This window comes from Macaca thibetana, chromosome 6 (assembly GCF_024542745.1).
Source record: "Macaca thibetana thibetana isolate TM-01 chromosome 6, ASM2454274v1, whole genome shotgun sequence".
NCBI classification, from domain to species: Eukaryota; Metazoa; Chordata; class Mammalia; order Primates; family Cercopithecidae; genus Macaca; species Macaca thibetana.
The window spans coordinates 79,150,747-79,172,417 of NC_065583.1; the positions used below are offsets into that span (position 1 = coordinate 79,150,747).

The following is a 21,671-nucleotide window of genomic DNA, read 5'->3' on the forward strand; positions in this document are numbered from 1 at the left end:
GAGATTTGAGTTTTTAAGAATTATATTTTTTAATATCCAGGTTTCTTATTTTTTATTCACTTTTTTATTATCTCCTCTTTTTATTTTTCTTCTTTATTTATATCAACACTTTCATTTTTATGTCATTGTTCAACTCCCACTTATGAGTAAGAATATGTGATGTTTGGTTTCCTGTTCCTATGTTAGTTTGCTGAGAATGATGGTTTCCAGCTTCATCCAAGTCCCTGCAAAAGACGTAAACTCAATCTTCTTTATGGCTACATAATAGTCCATGGTGTATATGTGCCACATTTTCTTTATCCAGTCTATCATTGATTGGCATTTGGGTTGCTTCCAAGTCTTTGCTATTGTAAGTAGTGCTGCAATAAACATATATGTGTATGTGTCTCTATAGTAGAATGATTTATAATCCTTTGGATATATATGCAGTAATGGGATTGCTGAGTCAAATAGTATTTCTGGTTCTAGACCCTTGAGGAAGCACCACACCGTCTTCCACAATGGTTGAACTAATTTACACTCCCACCAACAGTGTAAAAGCGTTTCTATTTCTCCACAGCCTCACCAGCATCTGTTGTTTCCTGACTTTTTAATGATTGCCTTTCTAACTGGCGTGAGATGGTATCTCATTGTGGTTTTGATTTGTATTGCTCTAATAACCAGTCATTATGAGCTTTTTTTCATATGTTTGTTGACCACATAAATGTCTTCTTTTGAGAAATGTCTGTTCTTATCCTTTGCCCAGTTTTTGATGGGGTTGTTTGTTTTTTCTTGTAAATTTCTTTAAGTTCCTTATAGAATCTGGATATTAACCCTTTGTCAGATGGATAGATTGCAAAAATTTTCTCCCATTCTGTAGGTTGACTGTTCACTCTGATGATAGTTTCTTTTGCTGTGCAGAAATTCTTTAGTTTAATTAGATTCCATTTGTCAATTTTGGCTTTTATTGCCTTTGCTTTTGGTGTTTTAGTCATAAAGTCTTTGCCTATGCCTATGTGCTGAATGGTATTGCCTGGGTTTTCTTCTAGGGTTTTTATGGTTTTAGGTTTTATATTTAAGTCTTATATAAATCTTGAGTTAATTTTTTTTATAATGTGTAAGGAAGGGGTCCAGTTTCAGTTTTCTGCATATGGCTAGTCAATTTTCCCAGTACCATTTATAAAATTGGGAATCATTTCCCCACTGCTTATTTTCATCAGGTTTGTTGAAGACCAGATTGTTGTAGATGTTTGGTGTTATTTCTGAGTCCTTTGTTCTGTTCCATTGGCCTATATATCTGTTTTGGTACCAGTACCATGCTGTTTTGGTTACTGTAGCCTTGTAGGATAGTTTCAAGTCATGTTCCGTGATGCTTCCAGTTTTGTTCAATTGGCTTAGGATTGTCTTGGCTATATGTGCTCTTTTTGTTTCCATATGAAGTTTAAATTAGTTTTTTCTAATTCTGTGAATGAAGTCAATGGCAGTTTGATGGGAATAGCTTAAATCTATAAATTACTTTGACAGTATGGCCATTTTCACAATATTGATTCTTCCTATCCATGAGCATGGAATGTTTTTCCATTTGTTTCTGTCCTCTCTTATTTCCTTGAGCAGTGGTTTGTAATTCTCCTTCAAGAAGTTCTTCACATCCCTCGTAAGTTGTATTCCTAGGTATTTTATTCTCTTTGTAGCAATTGTGAATGGGAGTTCACTCATGATTTGGTACTTTATTTGTCTATTAATGGTGTATACGGATGTGTGTGATTTTTGCACATTTATTTTGTATCCTGAGACTTTGCCAAAGTTCCTTATCCTCTTAAGGAGATTTTGGGCTGAGACGATGGGGTTTTCTAAATATACAATCATGTCATCTGCAAACAGAAACAACTTGACTTCCTCTCTTCCTATTTGAATACACTTTATTTCTTTCTCTTGCCTGATCACCCTGGCCAGAACTTCCAATACTATGCTGCATAGGAGTGGTGCAAGAGGGCATCTTTGTCTTGTGCTAGTTTTCAAAGGGAATGCTTCCTGCTTTTGCCCATTCGGTATGATATTGGCTGTGGGTTTATCATAAATAACTCTTATTATTTTGAGATATGCTCCATCAATACCTAGTTTATTGAATGCTTTAACATGAAGGGGTGTTAAATTTTATTGAAGGGATTTTCTGCATCTATTGAGATAATCATGTGGTTTTTGTCATTGGTTCTGTTTTTGTGATGGATTACGTTTATTGATTTGTGTATGTTGAACCAGTCTTGCATCCCAGGGATGAAGGTGACTTGATTATGGTGGATAAGCTTTCTAGTGTGCTGCTTGATTCGGTGTGCCAGGATTTTCGCAACACTGTTCATCAGGGATATTGGTCTGAAATTTCTTTGTTGTTGTGTCTATGCCAGGTTTTGGTATCAGGATGGTACTGGCCTCCTAAACTCAGTTAGGGAGGAGTCCCTATGTTTATATTGTTTGGAATAGTTTCAGAAGGAATGGTACCAGCTCTTGTTTGTACCTCTTGTAGAGTTTGGCTGTCAATCCATCTGATCCTGTGCTTTTTTTTCATTGGTAGGCTACTAATTACTGCCTCATTTTCAGAACTTGTTACTGGCCTATTCAGGGATTCAACTTCTTCCTGGTTTAATCTTGGGTGGGTGTATGTGTCCAGGAATTTATCCATTTATTCTCGATTTTCTACTTTATTTGCATGGAAGTGTTTATGGTACTCTCTGACAGTAGTCTGCATTTTTGTTAGATCAGTAGTGACACCTTTTTGTCATTTTTTATTGTGTCTATTTGATTCTTCCCTCTTTTCTTTTTTACTAGTCTGGCTAGCGGTCTATCTAGTTTGTTAATCTTTTCAAAAAACTAGCTTCTTGATTCATTGATTTTTTTGAAGGGCTTTTCATGTCTCTGTCTCCTTCAGTTCTGTTCTGATCTTAGTTATTTCTTGTCTTCTGCTAGCTTTTGAACTTGTTTGCTCTTGCTTCTCTAGTTCTTTTAATTGTGATGTTAGGGTGTCAATTTTAGATCTTTTGCACTTTCTCCTTTGGGCATTTAGTGCTATAAATTTTTCTCTAAACGCTGCTTTAGCTGTGTCCCAAACATTCTGGTACCCTGTCTTTGTTCTTATCAGTTTTAAAGAACTTATCTATTTCTGTCTTAATTTTGTTATTTACCCAGTAGTCAATAAGGAGCAGGTTGTTCAGTTTTGATGCAGTTACAGTTATGCAGTTTTGAGTGAGTTTCTTGACGGAGTCTCACTCTGTCACCCAGGCTGGAGTGCAATGGCGTGATCTAGGCTCACTGCAAGCTCCGTCCCCCGGGTTCACGCCATTCTCCTGCCTCAGCCTCCAAGTAGCTGGGACTGCAGGCGCCTGCCACCACGCCCAGCTAATTTTTTGTATTTTTAGTAGAGACGGGGTTTCACCGAGTTAGCCAGGATGGTCTCGATCTCCTGACCTTGTGATCTGCCCGCCTCGGCCTCCCAAAGTGCTGGGATTACAGGCGTGAGCCACTGCGCCCGGCCTAATCCTGAGTTCTAATTTGGTTGCACTTTGGTCTGAGAGATTGTTATGATTTCCATTCTTTTGCATTTGCTGAGGAGTGTTTTACTTCTAGTTATGTGGTCAATTTTAGATACGTGCTATGTGGTGCTGAGAATAATGCATATTCTATTGATTTGGGGTGAAGAGTTCTGTAGTTGTCTATTAGATCAGCTTGGTCCAGAGCTGACTTCAATTCCTGAATATCCTCGTTAATTTTCTATCTGGTTGATCTGTCTAATATTGGCAGTGGGGTGTTAAAGTGTCCCACTATTATTGTGTGGGAGTCTGAGTCTCTTTGTAGGTCTCTACGAACTTGCTTTATGAATCTGTGTGCTCTTGTATTGGGTGCATATATATTTAGGATAGTTAGTTCTTGTTGCATTGATCCCTTTACCAATATGTAATGCCCTTCTTTGTCTTTTTTAATCTTTGTTGGTTTAAAGTCTGTTTATTCAGAGACTAGGTTTGTAACCACTGCTTTTTTTTTTTCTTTCCATTTGCTTGGTAAATATTCCTCTATCCCTTTATTTTGAACCTATATGTGTCTTTGCTCATGAGATGGGTCTCCTGAATACAGCACACTGATAGATCTTGACTCTATCCAATTTGCCATTCTGTGTCTTTTAATTTGGGTATTTAGCCCATTTAAATTTAAGGTTAATATTGTTATGTGTGAATTTGATCCTGTCATCATAATGCTAGCTGGTTATTTTGCACATTAGTTGATGGAGTTTCTTCATAGTGTTGTTGGTCATTATATTTGGGTGTTTCTGAAGTGGCTGGTACCAGTTTTTCCTTCCCATATTTAGTGCTTCCTGCAGGAGCTCTTGGACGGCGGGCCTGGTGGTGACAAAATCCTTCAGCATTTGCTTGTCTGTAAAGAATTTTATTTCTCCTTCACTTATGAAGTTTAGTTTGGCTGGATATGAAATTCTGGATTGAAAATTCTTTTCTTTAAGAATGTTGAATATTAGCCCCCACTCTCTTCTGGCTTGTAGGTTTCTGCAGAGAGATCTGCTCTTAGTCTAATGGGCTTCCCATGATAGGTAATCTGACCTTTCTCTCTAACTACCTTAACATTTTTTGCTTTGTTTCAACCTTGATGAATCTGGCAATTATGTGTCTTGGGGTTGCTCTTCTCATGGAGTATCTTAGTAGTGTTCTCTGTATTTCCTGAATTTGAATGTTGGCCTGTCTTGCTAGGTTGGGGAAGTTTTCTGGATAATATCCTGAAGTGTGTGTTCCAACTTGGACTCATTCTCTCCATCGCTTTCAGGTACACCAGTCATAGGTTTGGTCTTTCCATATAGTCCCATATTTCTTTGAGGCATTCATTCCTTTTTATTCTTTTTTCTCTAATCTTGTCTTCATGCTTTATATCATTAAGTTGTTCTTCAACCTCTGATATCCTTTCTTCCACTTAATCAATTCAGCTATTGTTATTTGTATATGCTTCACAAAGTTCTCATGCTGTGTTTTTCAGCTCCATCACATCATTTATGTTCTTCTCTAAGCTAATTATTCAGTTACAGCTCCTGTAACCATTTATCAAGGTTTTCAGCTTCCTTGCATTGGGTTAGAACATGCTTCTTTAGCTCAGAGGAGTTTGTCATTACCCACCTTCTGAAGCTTACTTATGTCAATTCGTGAAACTCATTTTTTGTCCGTTGGTGTTCCCTTGCTGGTGAGGAGTTGTGATCCTTTGGAGGAGAAGAGGCATTCTGGTTTGGGGAATTTTCAGACTTTTTGCACTGGTTTTTCCTCATCTTTGTGGGTTTATCTACCTTTGATCTTTGATGCTGATGACCTTTGGATAGGGTTTTTGTGTGGGCATCTTTTTTGTTGATGTTGATGTCATTGCTTTCTGTTTGTTAGTTTTTCTTCTAATAGTAAGTCTCCTCTTCTACAGGTCTGCTGGAGTTTGCTGGAGGTACACTCCAGACCCTGTTTGCTTGGGTATCACCAGTGGAGACTGCAGAGCAGCAGAGATTGCTGGCTGCTCCTTTTCTGGAAACTTTGTCCCAGAGGGACACCTGCCAAATGCCAGCAGGAGCTCTCTTGTATGAAGTGTCTGCTGACCTCTGCTGGGAGGTGTCTTCCAGTCAAGAGGCATGGGAGTCAGGGACCCACTTGAGGAAGCAGTCATTCCCTTAGTGGAGCTTGAGCACTGTGCTAGGAGATCTGCTGCTCTCTTCAGAGGCAGCAGACAGGACTGTGTAAGTCTGCTGAAGCTGCACCCACAGCTACCCCTTCCCCCAGGTGCTCTGTCCCAGGGAGATGGGAGTTTTATCTATAAGCTCCAGACTGGGTCTGCTGCCTTTCTTTCAAGGATGCCCTGCCCAGTGAGGAGGAATCAAGAGAGGCAGTCTGGCTTTGTCCCACTCTGGTGGGTTCCACCAGTCCAAATTTCCCATCGGCTCTGTTTACACTGTGAGGGGAAAACTGCGTACTCAAGCCTCAGTAATGGCAGATGCCCCTCCCCCCACCAAGCTCGAGCATCTTAGGTTGACTTCAGACTGCTGTGCTTGCAGCAAGAATTTCAAGCTAGTGGATCTTAGCTTTCTGGGCTCCATGGGAGTGGGACCTGCTGAGCAAGACCATTTGGCTCTCTGACTTCAGCCCCCTTTCCAGGGGAGTGAACAGTTCTGTCACACTGGGGTTCCAGGTGTCACTGGGGTGTGAAAAAAAAAAAAAAAAAAAAAAAAAAAAAAAAAAAAAAAAAAAAAAAAAAAAAACAACCTCCTGCAGCTAGCTCATTGTCTGCCCAAATGGCAGCCCAGTTTTGTGCTTGAAACCCAGGGCTCTGGTGGTGTAGGCACCCGAGGGAATCTCCTTATCTGCAGGTTGCCAAAACCATGGGAAAAGCATAGTATCTGGGCTGGATAGCACCATCCCTCACTGCACAGTCCCTCATGGCACAGTCCTTCACGACTTCACTTGGATAGGGGAGGGAGTTCCCCAGTCCCTTCTGCTTCTTGGGTGAGGTGATTCCCCACCCTGCTTCTGCTCAGCCTCCATGGGCTACACCCACTGTCTAATGAGTCCAGGTGAGATGAACCAGGTACCTCAGTTGGAAATGCCGAAATCACTCGCCTTCTGCGTTGGTCTCTGGGAGCTGCCAACTGGAGCGCTTTATGTCATTTATCTTTCTAAGCATTCTAAAATTGTTTATTTTCAAGTCTTTGTCAGACACTTTTATAAATTTAGTCTAGTGTTAATGGGATTTATTTTGTTTTTAATCCTATGTTTTTATTGTTAAATTCATATTTAGATCTAACATTATTATATATTTGGATTAGAGGGAATTGCATCAATGTATGAATTTGCTGTGCTATCTCATCTGATTATTTTCTGACTATATTTCTCCTCCTCCTCCTCCTCCTCCTTCTCCTCCCCCTCCTTTTCCTCTTTCTTTTGCTTATTTGTTTCTAATTCCTTACTCTTGAATAGAAAACAATGTCTTATAATGGTTCTTGTAGCATCCCACTTTATTGTGAGATTATTATTATTGGACGTCCATTTGTAGAACTAATGGGTGGCTTGGTTCAATTCTTGTTAACAAATCTCTGTGAACTTTTGTTAGTATAATCCTGTCTGTTGTGAGAAGCTATAAATCCAGGAAGCTTGTTAATAATAGCTCTCAATAAGACAGCTCTCATCTTCTGTTTTGCATGGAACGATTTGTCCTTGATAACATTACTATAAAGGACCAAAACTTCACCATCACTGCCCTAAAGTCAGTAGGCCTATGGCTTCAGTCCTACTGACAGGTTTTTGTTTCTATGAAGGTTCGGGTTTGCCAAGATACTTAGCATAACTGTACATTTTCTGTGTTTTATTTTAAATACACGTTTGCTATATGTTTAGAGCAAAGGAAATTGTATCAATGTATGTATTATCTGTACTAACAGCTGATTCTTTTTAATTGTGTTTTTCTCCTCCTTTTTTTTAGGACTTGTTTTAATTCCAGGAGGTGCACTTGGCCAGCTTCTGGGAGGTATCATTGCTTCCACATTAGAAATGTCTTGTAAAGCCCTTATGAGATTTATAATGGCTACATCTGTGATATCACTTATACTGCTCATGTTTATTACTTTTGTACGCTGTAATCCACTGCAGTTTGCTGGGATCAATGAAGATTATGATGGGTAAATGTAATCTTGTATATTAGACTTTTAACATCAAAATCCTACAGCATATTCCTCAGGCAATTAATAATTATCTATCTAGAAACCCTTACATGTTCATATAATTATTGGAATTATTGAACACATACAAGAAATATAAAGTACAGTTTAAACTTTCATAGTAAGGCACAAATATTGTAATGGTATCTTTTTATATGACTGTTTATGCATTCATAAAGTAATGAAGAAAAAACACATTGAAGAGGTTCAGTACCTAGAAATAAAGTTTTGTATTAGAGTGAGTAGCAACTAGGAGACAGTACTAACTGTCTGTGCAAAGCCAATCTTACCTTGTGTTTCTGAATTGGTTTGTCTGCCTTCTTATAGACATCAAAGAATGGAACTAAAGTTCATCTGAAGGTATGTATGGGTAATATCTCCTTTAAGCTAAACGTGCCAAAATTCAAAGAACTAGGCAGAGCTTGATATTAAATACTAAAGAATAAAACTGGAATTGGAAACCAAAGCACTGAACAAGTAAAATAAGAGTTTAAGACTTCTACTTCCAGCAATAATGGATTAGCTTATGGCAGATCAATCTTCCCACTGAGAATAACTAGAAAAGCTGAATACAGTCTTAAAATATTTGGTAAAAGGAATCAAAGAGTTATTTAGGCAACTAGGAATTTAAAGGCCAAAATCCTGGGAAAAGGCAAACCATGGAGAGGAGGGGCAACTTTTTGCAGCCACTTTTTCCCTGAGGGTATTTGTTGATTCTGGATATTGGCAGGAAGCTGAGAATTTGGATGAAGAGTTTGGGTGAAAGCATCTAGTAAGATTACAAGAATTTTAATAACATATTAGTCTAAAGAGAAAAAAATTAGGACATAGGCCATGGTATCAGAGAGAAGAGAAAGGTAAACAAATGATGCAACACTCTACCAGCTTATAACTCAAGAAATTTGCTATATTATGAAGCTAGGAGGCTAAAATCAAGCAGAAATCCCATGAAAATCAGGGAAGAATTCCAGCCATATTATGATGCTCTGTAGATAGGAGATAAAGTTTACAGCGTGCTGGGTGAAGGAATCCTGGTAAATCCTGGTTCTCAATTAACATCTGTGTAAGGCTAGGATCTAGGAACAGGGGCCTTTCTAAAGTACTATGACCTGGCCAGGAATTAATTTGGTTGCTTATTGGGTTAGTGTGGTCAGCCAACAAGCTGTGTCATAGAGAGATAATATGATCCAAAGCTATAAAATATAAATGATAAGTGAACTTCATATCAGTAGCAATAATTATCCAACAGAAAATGGAGAGAAAATAGAATTAACAAAAATAAACAAAACGTCAATGAATTGAACAACTTCAGGTGGCCATTGTATGTGTAACTGAAGTCCCCAAAGGAGGGCATCTGGAGAAAGAAAAATATTTCAAGATATTATGGCCAAAATTTTTCAAATTTCATGTAAAAATAAACTATAGACATGTTAAAAACTCAGCAAAACTTTGGTACAAGAAACATGAAAAAAATTACACCATAGTTCTTTGTATGTTCTGGATATTAGCCCTTTGTCAGATGAGTAGATTGCAAAAATTTTCTCCCATTCTGTAGGTTGCCTATTCACTCTGATGGTAGTTTCTTTTGCTGTGTAGAAGCTCTTTAGTTTAATTAGATCCCATTTGTCAATTTTAGCTTTTGTTGCCGTTGCTTTTGGTATTTTAGACATGACGTCCTTGCCCATGCCTATGTCCTGAATGGTATTACCTACGTTTTCTTCTAGGGTTTTTATGGTATTAGGTCTAACATTTAAGTCTCTAATCCATCTTGAATTAATTTTCATATAAGGAGTAAGGAAAGGATCCAGTTTCAGCTTTCTACTTACGGCTAGCCAATTTTCACAGCACCATTTATTAAATAGGGAATCCTTTCCCCATTTCTTGTTTTTCTCAGGTTTGTCAAAGATCAGATGGCTGTGGATGTGTGGTATTATTTCTGAGGACTCTGTTCTGTTCCATTGGTCTATATCTCTATTTTGGTACCAGTACCATGCTGTTTTGGTTACTGTAGCCTTGTAGTATAGTTTGAAGTCAGGTAGCATGATGCCTCCAGTTTTGTTCTTTTGACTTAGGATTGTCTTGGCAATGCGGGCTCTTTTTTGCTTCCATATGAACTTTAAAGCAGTTTTTTCCAATTCTGTGAGGAAACTCATTGGTAGTTTGATGGGGATGGCATTAAATCTATAAATTACCTTGGGCAGTATGGCCATTATCACGATATTGATTCTTCCTATCCATGAGCATGGTATGTTCTTCCATTTGTTTGTGTCCTCTTATTTCACTGAGCAGTGGTTTGTAGTTCTCCTTGAAGAGGTCCTTTACATCCCTTGTAAGTTGGATTCCTAGGTATTTGATTCTCTTTGAAGCAATTGTGAATGGAAGTTCATTCATGATTTGGCTCTCTGTTTGTCTGTTACTGGTGTATAAGAATGCTTGTGATTTTTGCCATTAATTTTGCATCCTGAGACTTGGCTGAAGTTTCTTATCAGCTTAAGGAGATTTGGGGCTGAGATGATGGGGTTTTCTAAATATACAATCATGTCATCTGCAAACAGGGACAATTTGACTTCTTCTTTTCCTAACTGAATACCCTTGATTTCTTTCTCTTGCCTGATTGCCCTAGCCAGAACTTCCAACACTATGTTGAATAGGAGTGGTGAGAGAGGACATCCCTGTCTTGTGCCAGTTTTCAAAGGGAATGCTTCCAGTTTTTACCCATTCAGTATGATATTGGCTGTAGGTTTGTCATAAATAGCTCTTATTATTTTGAGATATGTTCCATCAATACCAAATTTATTGAGAGTTTTTAGCATGAAGGGCTGTTGAATTTTGTCAAAGGCCTTTTCTGCATCTATTGAGATGATCATGTGGTTTTTGTCTTTGGTTCTGTTTATATGCTGGATTACGTTTATTGATTTGCATATGTTGAACCAGCCTTGCATCCCAGGGATGAAGCCCACTTGATCATGGTGCATAAGCTTTTTGATGTGCTGCTGGATCCGGTTTGCCAGTATTTTTTTGAGGATTTTTGCATCGATGTTCATCAGGGATATTGGTCTAAAATTCTCTTTTTTTGTTGTGTAAAGAACTTAAACAAATTTACAAGAAAAAAGCAACCCCATCAAAAAGTGGGCAAGGGATATGAACAGACATTTCTCAAAAAAAGACGTATACAGCCAACGGACACATGAAAAAATGCTCATCATCACTGACCATCAAAGAAATGCAAATCAAAACCACAATGAGATACCATCTCACACCAGTTAGAATGGCAATCATTAAAAAGTCAGGAAACAACAGGTGCTGGAGAGGATGTGGAGAAATTGGAATGCTTTTACACTGTTGGTGGGACTGTAAACTACTTCAACCATTGTGGAAGACAGTGTGGTGATTCCTCAAGGATCTAGACCTGGAAACACCATTTGACCCAGCCATCCCATTACTAGGTATATACCCAAAGGATTATAAATCATGCTGCTATAAAGACACATGCACACGTATGTTCATTGTGGCACTATTCACAATAGCAAAGACTTGGAATCAACCCAAATGTCCATCAGTGACAAACTGGATTAAGAAAATGTGGCACATATACACCATGGAATACTATACAGCCATAAAAAAGGATGAGTTTGTGTCCTTTGTAGGGACATGGATGCAGCTGGAAACCATCATTCTCAGCAAACTATCACAAGGACAGAAAACCAAACACTGCATGTTCTCACTCATAGGTGGGAACTGAACAATGAGATCACTTGGATTCGGGAAGGGGAACATCACAATCCAGGGCCTATTATGGGGAGGGGGGAGGGGGGAGGGATTGCATTGGGAGTTATACCTGATGTAAATGACGAGTTGATGGGTACTGACAAGTTGATGGGTGCAGCACACCAACATGGTACAAGTATACATATGTAACAAACCTGCACGTTATGCACATGTACCCTAGAACTTAAAGTATTAAAAAAAAAAAAAGAATTGGGTAGGCAAAGCCTTAGGATCATGAAACAGATCTGACACCTATAAACAGAGAGTAGGGAGGAAATAGAATTGGACAGGGAAAGCCTCAGGCTATGTTTCATATCTGACCAAAGCATTGCCAATCCAACAGAGGATTTTGGAATAAAAATTTACCCATTCTAGGAGTTTCATTTTGGGAAGCAACATGCAGGCATTAATCTTGAATATGTTAAACCATTACCTGGAAGATGTCTAGAAACAGCGTGGCCACAACTTGAAAGATGAGGTGGATCCTAAAGACTGTGAACCTGGAGAGTCTCAGCTAAATCTCTGCAAATAAATGGGAAATTATTTATTGGAAGGAAATTCATTGGCAAGGCTTCATAGCTTCAACAGAACTAATAAGATAATTATGAATTCTCTTATTCATTCTCCATTAAAGAATTATGAGACATTTGTGTCCTTCATAAGGAAAGAGGTTTACACGTAGTATTTTGAACATTTCTTAGGCCTTTTACTATTTTGTTCATATATTTATATTACGACAGTGATATAGGAACTCTGTTTTCATTTCTTTTCTCAAAATAAAGACAAATTGGCTCTACACCAACCAAGATTTACTCCCCTTCCCCACTTCAAAACAATGGAGATAGGAAAAAGGAATTATGTCTGACGATATCTCAGCAGCCACATCTCCTAACAGTTTAGAGATTAACTACTGCATTTAACATTTACTCTAAACCTAGATGAACTGACAGCCCAGGAAAGTCTAGCAAATTGAAGACAGAGATAATAAGTATGATCCCTCTCAGGGCTTTATGTAATTCAATGATTGAGAAATTGATTTTCAGTTAAAGCAATAACAATGCAGGTTGTACTCTAATCAGACAGCAGTGATGTTAGAGTGATAATGTTGGTGTTTTGAGATGAACTTTCATTACATAATTGTAAGTCATGTATTATCTATGCTACTGGAAAGATTATTGAGTTAGAGGAATTAGTCTCTAAATTTTTAGTTCATTTGCCCAATACATGTCACCACAGACATTAATATATTTTAATAAAAAAGTAAGTATATAAACTAGGTTTTTAAATAATAGAAGTATGTCACGGAGTGTTTGGAAACTTTACTAGATTAGACTAATTAATAATTCCTAGGAACCATAGATGACTCCCAACTATTGTCCAACCAACATTTCTGCCACACTTTTTTTTTTTTTTTTTTTTTTTTTTTTTTTTTTAATGAGACAGTCTTGCTCTGTCCCTCAGGCTGGAATGCAGTGGCATGATCTCGGCTCACTGCAACCTCCACCCTCCATCTCCTGGGTTCAAGCAATTCTCCTGCCTCAGCCTCCCGAGTAGCTGGGACTACAGGTGCCTGCCACCACGCCAGATTAATTTGTCCTTTTTTGTTTTTGTTTTTGTTTTTTTAGTAGAGACAGGGTTTCACCATGTCTCGATCTCCTTACCTCTTGATCTGCCTGCCTCAGCCTCCCGAAGTACTGGGAATACAGGCATGAGCCACCATGCCCGGCCACCACACTTCTAACTAATAAAAAATGTGGTTACAGGCTTTGTCTTGTTTCACATAAATGCATTTTGCATTAATGTCTATTTTTAAATTGGTCACTTATTAATTAGATGAACATTAGAATTTCTTTTATTATTATTATTGTTATTATTAGAGATGGAGTCTCACTCTGTCACCAGATTGGACTGCAGTGGCACAATCTTGGCTCACTATAACCTCCACCTCCCTGTTCAGGGGATTCTCCTGCCTCAGCCTCCCAAGCAGCTGGGACTACAGCCTGCCACCACACCCGGCTAATTTTTGTATTTTTTTTTTTAGTAAAGACAGGGTTTCACCATGTTGGCCAGATAGGTCTCGATCTCTTGACCTTGTGATCCACCCGCCTCGGCCTCCCAAAGTGCTGGGATCACAGGCGTGAGCCACCGCACCCGGCCAGAATTTCTATTATTTTTAATTATGAAAGTGTTTACACTATATGTGTATTGCCTATGATATTATAGAGACACCACACATTACATAAACAGCAAAACAGCATGTAAACTATCTAGCGAGAAATGTATTCTTCATTCTTCAAAATGATTTATGACAGTTGACTGTTAGAGAGTCCTATGTACAGCTACTTATTTGGATAATTCTGGTTGCCTATGATTGATTTATAATGATAAAGAGTCTTGCTTTATAATAAAAAAAATTATACCATAACACATAATAATCAAATTATGCAAAATAAGTGATGCAAAGAAAATATTAAAATTAGCAAAAGCAGGAAAAATACTTTATGTATGAAGGTCCAGAGATAAGGGTAATGGCATATTTTTATCAGAAACAAATGCAGGTAAGAAGACAGTGGAACATTTTTAAAGTCCTAAAAAGACAAATCACCTATAATTTTATATCAAACCAGAATATCTGTCAAAAAATTGAGAAATAATTTTAGACAAAAAAAGTAATTTTTTTTTTTTTTTAACAGAGTTTTGCTCTTGTCACCCAAGCTGGAGTGCAGTGGCACAATCTCGGCCCACTGCAACCTCCACCTTCCAGGTTCAAGTGGTTCTCCCACCTCAGCCTCATAGTAGCTGGGATTACAGGCATGTAACCTCCACCACACCCAGCTAATTTTTGTATTTTTAGTAGAGACAGGGTTTCACCATGTTGGCCAGGCTGGTCTTGAACTGCTGACCTACACTACATAAAATGTTAAAGGAAGTCTTTCAGTCAGAAATGAAATGATACCAGATGTAAATATGAATCCTCATAAAGGAAAGAAGAACAATAAAAATGTTAACTATGTGGATAAATATACATTTTTAAAATTATTATTTAAGTCTCTTTGAAAATAATTATTTAAAACAGAAAAACATGTAATATGGGTTTACATGAAATGCCGTAATAGCACATGTTGGTAGACTGTGTTAAGTTAAAAATGTATACTATAAATCTTGAAACAATCGCTAAAATAAGAGAGTCACAACAAATAAATTAACATAGTTAAAATGAAATTATTAAAAAATAGATATTTAATCCCAAATTAGGCAGAAAAAGAGGAAAAAGTGAACAAAGAGAGAGGACAAATGGGAAACAAAAAGAGGGTAGATTTAACCCTAACCGTATTAGTAATCACATTAAATGTACATAGCTAAACATCAGTTAAAAGGGAGATAATCTTTATTTTGAAAAAAAAAAAAAGACCGAACTGTATATGCTGCATTTCATAAATGTATTTCAAATATAGATAGTAGTATATTAAGCAGAAAAGAATGGGAAAAGATGTGTCTTATTGACAACAATCAAAAGAAAGCTGGAGTATAATACCAGATCAAGTAGTTTTGAGAGCAAAGAATATTAGCAGGAATAAAGAAGATCATTACATAATGATAAAATGACCAATTCATCAGGAATACATAACAATTCTAAATATATGTTAACTGCATATAGAGCAAAAATGTGTACATTGCAAGGAGAAATGAAGACATTTATAGCTATAGTCAGATAATGAATAGAAGACTCAACAATAAATAGAAAAAGTAGACCAAAGAAATCAGTGGTCAGATGCAGATCAAAAAATTCTGGTTTGAACAATACTGCCAATTGTCCTAACTGACATTTGTAGAAATGGCCCACATAACAATATACACTTCATTCATGCGTGCATGTAATGGTTACCAAGTTGGAGCATATTCCAGGTTGCAAAACAAGTCTCAGTACATTTTTAATATATTTTTTATTTGCATAAGTTTGTGGGGTATGATTGCAATTTTGTTACATGCATAGGTGATATAAGTGGTCAAGTCAGGGTTTTTAGGGTGTCTATCACCCAAATAACATACATTATACCCATTAAGTAATTTCTCATTATCTATCACCCTCTCACCTCCTTACCCTTCTGAGTCTCCATGGTCTATCATTCCACTCTCTACAATTATGGGTACACAAGTTTTAGCTCCCACTTATGAGTGAGAACATGTGCTATTTGTTTGTCTGTATCTGACTTGTTTCACTTAAGATAATGACTTCCCATTTCATCCATGTTGCCATAAAAGACATTATTTCATTCTTACGACTAAATACTATTCAATGTGTGTGTATATATGTGTGTGTGTATATATATATATCTCACATTTTTTAATTCAATCATCTGTTGATGGATATTTAGGATGATTCCATCTTTGCTATTGTGAATATTACTGCTATAAATAAATGCAGATATCTTTTTGATATATTGTTTTATTTTTCTTTCGTTAGTTACCCAATAGTGAGACTACTAGATTGAATGGTAGTTATATTTTTTAGTTTTTGAGAAAACTTCATACTGTTTTTCATAGAAGTTGTACTAATTTACATTCCCACCAACAGTGTAGAAGTATTTCCTTTTCTCCATATCTTTGCTAACATCTGTTATTTTTTAACTTTTTAAAAATAGCCATTCTGACTAGAGTAAGATCATACTTTATTGTAGTTTGAATTTGCATTTGTTTGATGATTAATGATGTTGAGCATTTATCATACACCTGTTGGCTGTTTTTGTTTTCTTTTGAAAAATGTCTATTCATGTCATTTGCCCCCTTTCAGTGAAATTATTTGTGGGGGTTTTTGTTTAGCTGTTTGAGTTCCTTATATATTCTGGATATTAGTCTCTGTTGGATGGATAGCTTGAAAATATTTTCTCCCAAATTGCAGGTTGTTTGTTCACTCTGTGGGTTATATCTTTTGCTGTGCAAAAGCTTTTTAGTTTAATTAAGTCCCATTTGGGTATTTTTGTTTGGTTGCTGGTGCTTTTGAGGTATTAATCATGAATTCTTTGCCTAGACCAATGTCTGGAAGAATTTTTCCTATGTTTTCTTCTGGTATTTCTAGAGTTTGGAGACTTCTATTTGAGTCTTTAACCCATGTTGAGTGCTTTTTGTATAGGGTGACAGACAGGGATGGGTCCATTTTCATTCTCTTATACATAACAATCCAATTTTCCCAGCATCATATATTGAAAAGGGTGTCCTTTCCCCGAATGTATGTCCCAGTTAACTTTGTCAAAGATCAGTTGGCTGTAAATATGTGGCTTTTCTTCTGGGTTTTCTGTTCTATTTCATTGATATATAGGTCTATTTTTATACCAGTGCAATGCTGTTTTGGTTACTGTAGCCTTTTTTTTTTTTTTTTTTTTTTTTTTTGAGACGGAGTCTCGCTCCGTCACCCAGGCTGGAGTGTAGTGGCCGGATCTCAGCTCACTGCAAGCTCCGCCTCCCGGGTTCACGCCATTCTCCTGCCTCAGCCTCCGGAGGAGCTGGGACTACAGGCCACCGCCACCTCGCCCGACTAGTTTTTTGTATTTTTTTAGTAAGACGGGGTTTCACCGTGTTAGCCAGGATAGTCTCGATCTCCTGACCTCGTGATCCGCCCGTCTTGGCCTCCCAAAGTGCTGGGATTACAGGCTTGAGCCACCACGCCCGGCCTACTGTAGCCTTAAAGTGTAATTTGAAATTGAATAATGTGATACCTCCAATTTTGTTCCTTTTGCTTAGAATTACATTTGCTATTTGGGCTTCTAGTTTTGCTTGTATGTGCATTTTAGGATTTAAAAAATTCTATAAAAAATGATGCTGATATTTTGATAGGGATTTTATTGAATATGTAGATTGCTTTGGGCAGTAAAATCATTTTAACAAGATTAATTCTTCTGATCCATGAGCATGGAAAGTTTTTCCATTTGTTTGTGTCATCAGCAATTACTTTCTTGTAGTTCTCTTATAGAAATCTTTCACCTTCTTAGTTTAATATATTCCTAGGCATTTTACTTTTTGGACCTATTGTAAACAGGCTTGCCTTTTTATTTTATTTATTTATTTATTTTGCGATGGAGTTTTACTCTTTTTCCCAGGCTGCAGTGTAGTAGTACAATCTCAGCTCTCTGCAACCTCCACTTTCCTGGTTCAATCAATTCTCCTACCTCAGCCTCCCAAGTAGCTGGGACTACAGTTGCATGCTGCCACGCCTGGCTAATTTTTTGTATTTTAAGTAGAGATGGGGTTTCACTGTGTTGCCTAGGCTGGTCGGAAACTCCTGAGTTCAGGCAATCCACCCGCCCCAACCTCCCAAAGTGCTAGCATCACAGGCACAAGCCATCGCGCCCGGCCTGGCTTGCCTTTTTAATTTTGTTCTCAGCTAGATTTTTATTGGTGTATAAAAACGTTACTAATTTTGTATGTTAATTTTCTACACTGAAACTTTACTGGATTCATTTATCAAATCTAAGAGATTTTTGATGGAGTCTTTAGGTTTTTCTAGATCTAAGATTGTATCATCAATGATCAGGGATAATTTGACTTTCTCTTTTCCAATTTGGAAGCCTTTTATTTCTTTTTCTTTCCTGGTTGCTCTGGCTAGGACTTCCAGTACTATTTTGCATAGGACTGCTAAAAGTGGGCAATTTTATGTTGTTCCAATAATTTTAACAAATTATGCTGGATGATTAGATGTCTATATGCAAATAAACTTAATTCACATCTTGTACCACATAAAATAGTTCAAAATGGATTATAGATGAAAATATAAAATATAAAACTCCAAAAATATAAGAGAATATATTTTTGATTTTGCATTTGGCAAGTATCTTTTAGATGTGACACCAAACCACATAATCCAAAAAAAAAAAAAATGAATTAATAAATTGAAACTTGTCAAAAATTTAAAAACTACTGTTTGAAAGAACTTGTTTATGGTATGAAAAAGCAAGCCATATAATGTGCAAAACTATTGGAAAATCATATATCTAACAAAAAAATTACTTCCAGAATATTAAAAAGTAAGCAATCCAACAAAATGGGCAAATGATTGGAACAGATATTTAATAAAAAATACAGATTGAAAATAAATATATGGAAAGATTATCAACATCATTTCTCACTAGCAAAATGCTTATTAAAACCCCAAATATGAAACTACTACACTCCTGTTAAAATGTCTAACATTTTTTTAAAAAGAGACCATACCAAGTGTTGGTGAGGAGAACAAACGAAACTCTTATACACTGCTGATGGAAATATGAAATGTCACAACAGTTCTAAAAAACCGACAGTTTCTTAAAAAGTTAAGTGGACGCCTACCGCATAATGCAAATATTCTATTTCTTAATATTTATCCAAGAGACATGGAAGCATATGACCATACAAAGACCAAATAAAGACCAGCTGCATGAAAGAAGCCAAAGAAACTTGACATATTGTATGATTCTATTTCATAAACTCTTAGGAAATTCAAATAAATGAATAGTAACAGAAAGTGGATCAGTGTATGCCAAGGAGTGGGGAAATTATAAAGGGGCACAAGGAAACTTTTGGGTTTTTTTTTATTATTATTCTGTTATAAATAAACTTTTGATTATTATGTTTGTTGGCATGATTTTGGTGATGATTTCACAAGTGTATACATATATCAAAAATTTTCAAATTTTAATCTTAGTATGTGCAGTCTATTGTACCTCAGACCTCAGTAAAGCTGTTAAAAAAAGAAATTATTTCAATAAGCATATTTTATGGATCTCACTGATATCTTGACATTTGCTTCAATAATTATAAAATAATGGTAATATGATTACATTCTATCTTGTTTCTACAGAGAAGGGCAGTTGGGAAACCTCACGGCTCCTTGCAATGAAAAATGTAGATGCTCATCTTCAGTTTATTCTTCTATATGTGGAAGAGATGATATCGAATACTTTTCTCCCTGCTTTGCAGGGTGTATGTATTCTAAAGCACTAACCCAAAAAAAGGTAATTAGTTTTTATAATTATTATGTTTTGTTATACATTTATATTTTCATTATATTATAACTATTATTTTTTATGCTTCTTCCTCTTTAGTGAAATGTTCAACTTGTAAATGCTATTAACATTTTTCTTCCAACTCTCTATAAAACCTATTTTTTCTTATTTTCCCCTTTTACATGTTAAAGACAAGAAAATAAAATTTGTGGGGTTTTTTGGTGTGTGTTTATTTTTTGAGACAAGGTCTGACTCTGTCACCCTGGCTGGAGTGCAGTGGTAAGATCCCAGCTCACTGCAACCTCCACCTCTTGGGCTCAAGCTATCCTCCCACCTCAGCCTACAGGATAGTTGAAACTGCAGGTGCACACCACCACACCCAGCTAATTTTTGTAATTTTTTTAGAGATGGAGTTTTGCCACACTGCCCAAGCTGGTCTTGAATGCCTAAGTTCAAGTGATTCACCTGCCTTGGCCTCACCTCCAAAACTGCTGGGATTACAGCTGTGAGTCACCGTGCCTGGCCAAAAATTTGTTTTATATTGCCTCAATACAAAGAGCTTATGGAAATTGGGAGTGAAAGAGACATTCCTACATTAAAATGTCAATGAAAAGAGTCAAACTCTGTATTTGAAGTGATTTATTCTGAGCCAAATATGAGTGACCATGGCCTGTGACACCTTGGGAGATCCTGAGAAAGTGTGCCCAAGGTGGTCACAGTGAAGCTTGGTATTATACATTTTAGGGAGGCATGAAACATCAATCAAATACCTTTGAGAAATACATTGGTTTGATCCAGAAAGGCAGAACAATTTGAAGACAGGGGAGGGGAGAGTGGTAGTTGGGGTAGGGTTTTGGGGTGGGGCTTCCAGGCTATAAGTAAATTTAAACATTTTCTTGTTGGTAATTGGTTGAGTTTGTCTAAAGACTTGGGATCAATAGAAAGGAAGTGTCCAGGTTAAGAAAAAAGATTGTGGAGACCAAGGTTCTTTTGAAGTCTTATAGTGGCTGCCCTTAGAGACAACAGATGACAAATGTTTCCTATTCAGACCTTTTAAAAGGCGATAGACTCTCAGTTAACCTCTTCAGGATTAGAAAGGCCCCGAAGAAATGTTACGTTATTTGTTATGTTAATAGAGATTCTTTACAGATGCAAATTTCCCCCCCACAAAGGACTGCTTTGCAGGACCATTTCAAAATATGGCAAAGAAATATGTTTTGAGGTAAAATATTTTGATTTTCTTCTTTGTCACCTAATGTTATGCCAGAGTCAGATTGGAAAGTTAGTCACGATATATGGGTTAAATAAAACCCATCTGATGAGAATTTATGGTTTGAAAGGCATGACTCCCCAGATCCATTAGATAGGAGTTTGGGCAAGATTTAAAAAAAAATCAGAGCTTAGTCCTCAATAACACATCTATGGGGCCAGGTGTAGTGGCTCATTCCTATAATCCCAGCACTTTGGGAGGCCTAAGAGGGTGCATCACTTGAGCCCAGGAGTTTGAGACCAGCCTGGGCAACATGGCGAAACCCTGTCTCTACAAAACATACAAAAATTAACTGTGCATAGTGGTGCATGACTGTAGTCCCAGGTACTCGGGAAGCTGAGGTGGGAGGATTGCCTGAGCCTGGGAGGTCAAGGCTGCAGTGAGTCATGATTGTGCCACTGCACTCCAGCCTGGGTGACAGAGTGAGAACACATCTCATAAAAACAAACAACAGCAACACACACACACACACACACACACACACATATTACATCATCCCAACCTTATTGTTTTAAAGCAATGAGGAACTCTTATCTACCTCTTGCCATAGCAAAGTTGAATGAAACAGCCTGAGAGAACCTTCCCCTATGTAGTTTGTCTTAGCTCTATGCTACTTTACAGCAGCACCCAATCTCCTGAAACCTTGAGCCACAATCTTTTACACACCTAGAGATAGATGAATACTATCCTTTTGGTCACCTTTCACTGAGTTTTTTCTCCTACTGAAGAATTCAAATTGTTTACTCTCTATCTTTTTGCTGTTTCTCTCTTTCTGCTCCACATTAATTTAGATGTGGAAATTAGTCCTATGGTTTATCAGAAGTCACCCTAACTTGTATGCTTTTGTTAGTACATCCAGGAAAGTGAGAGAGTTAGTTAGAGTTTTACAGGACAATAACATATGTGACTTGAATATATGTTATTTCTGTTTGCCCTTTGGCATTTA

General features: G+C 37.2%; 1 protein-coding gene across 1 annotated transcript in view; it reads left to right on the forward strand.

Annotated features, from left to right (window-relative positions):
- SLCO6A1 (solute carrier organic anion transporter family member 6A1) overlaps positions 1-21,671 on the forward strand; it is a 141,029-nt gene that overhangs the window by 82,279 nt on the left and 37,079 nt on the right. Inside the window, exons 8-9 of the mRNA XM_050793123.1 lie at positions 7,477-7,672; positions 19,311-19,464. Coding sequence (XP_050649080.1) covers positions 7,477-7,672; positions 19,311-19,464 — 350 coding nt within the window. The remainder of the gene's footprint in view (positions 1-7,476; positions 7,673-19,310; positions 19,465-21,671) is intronic.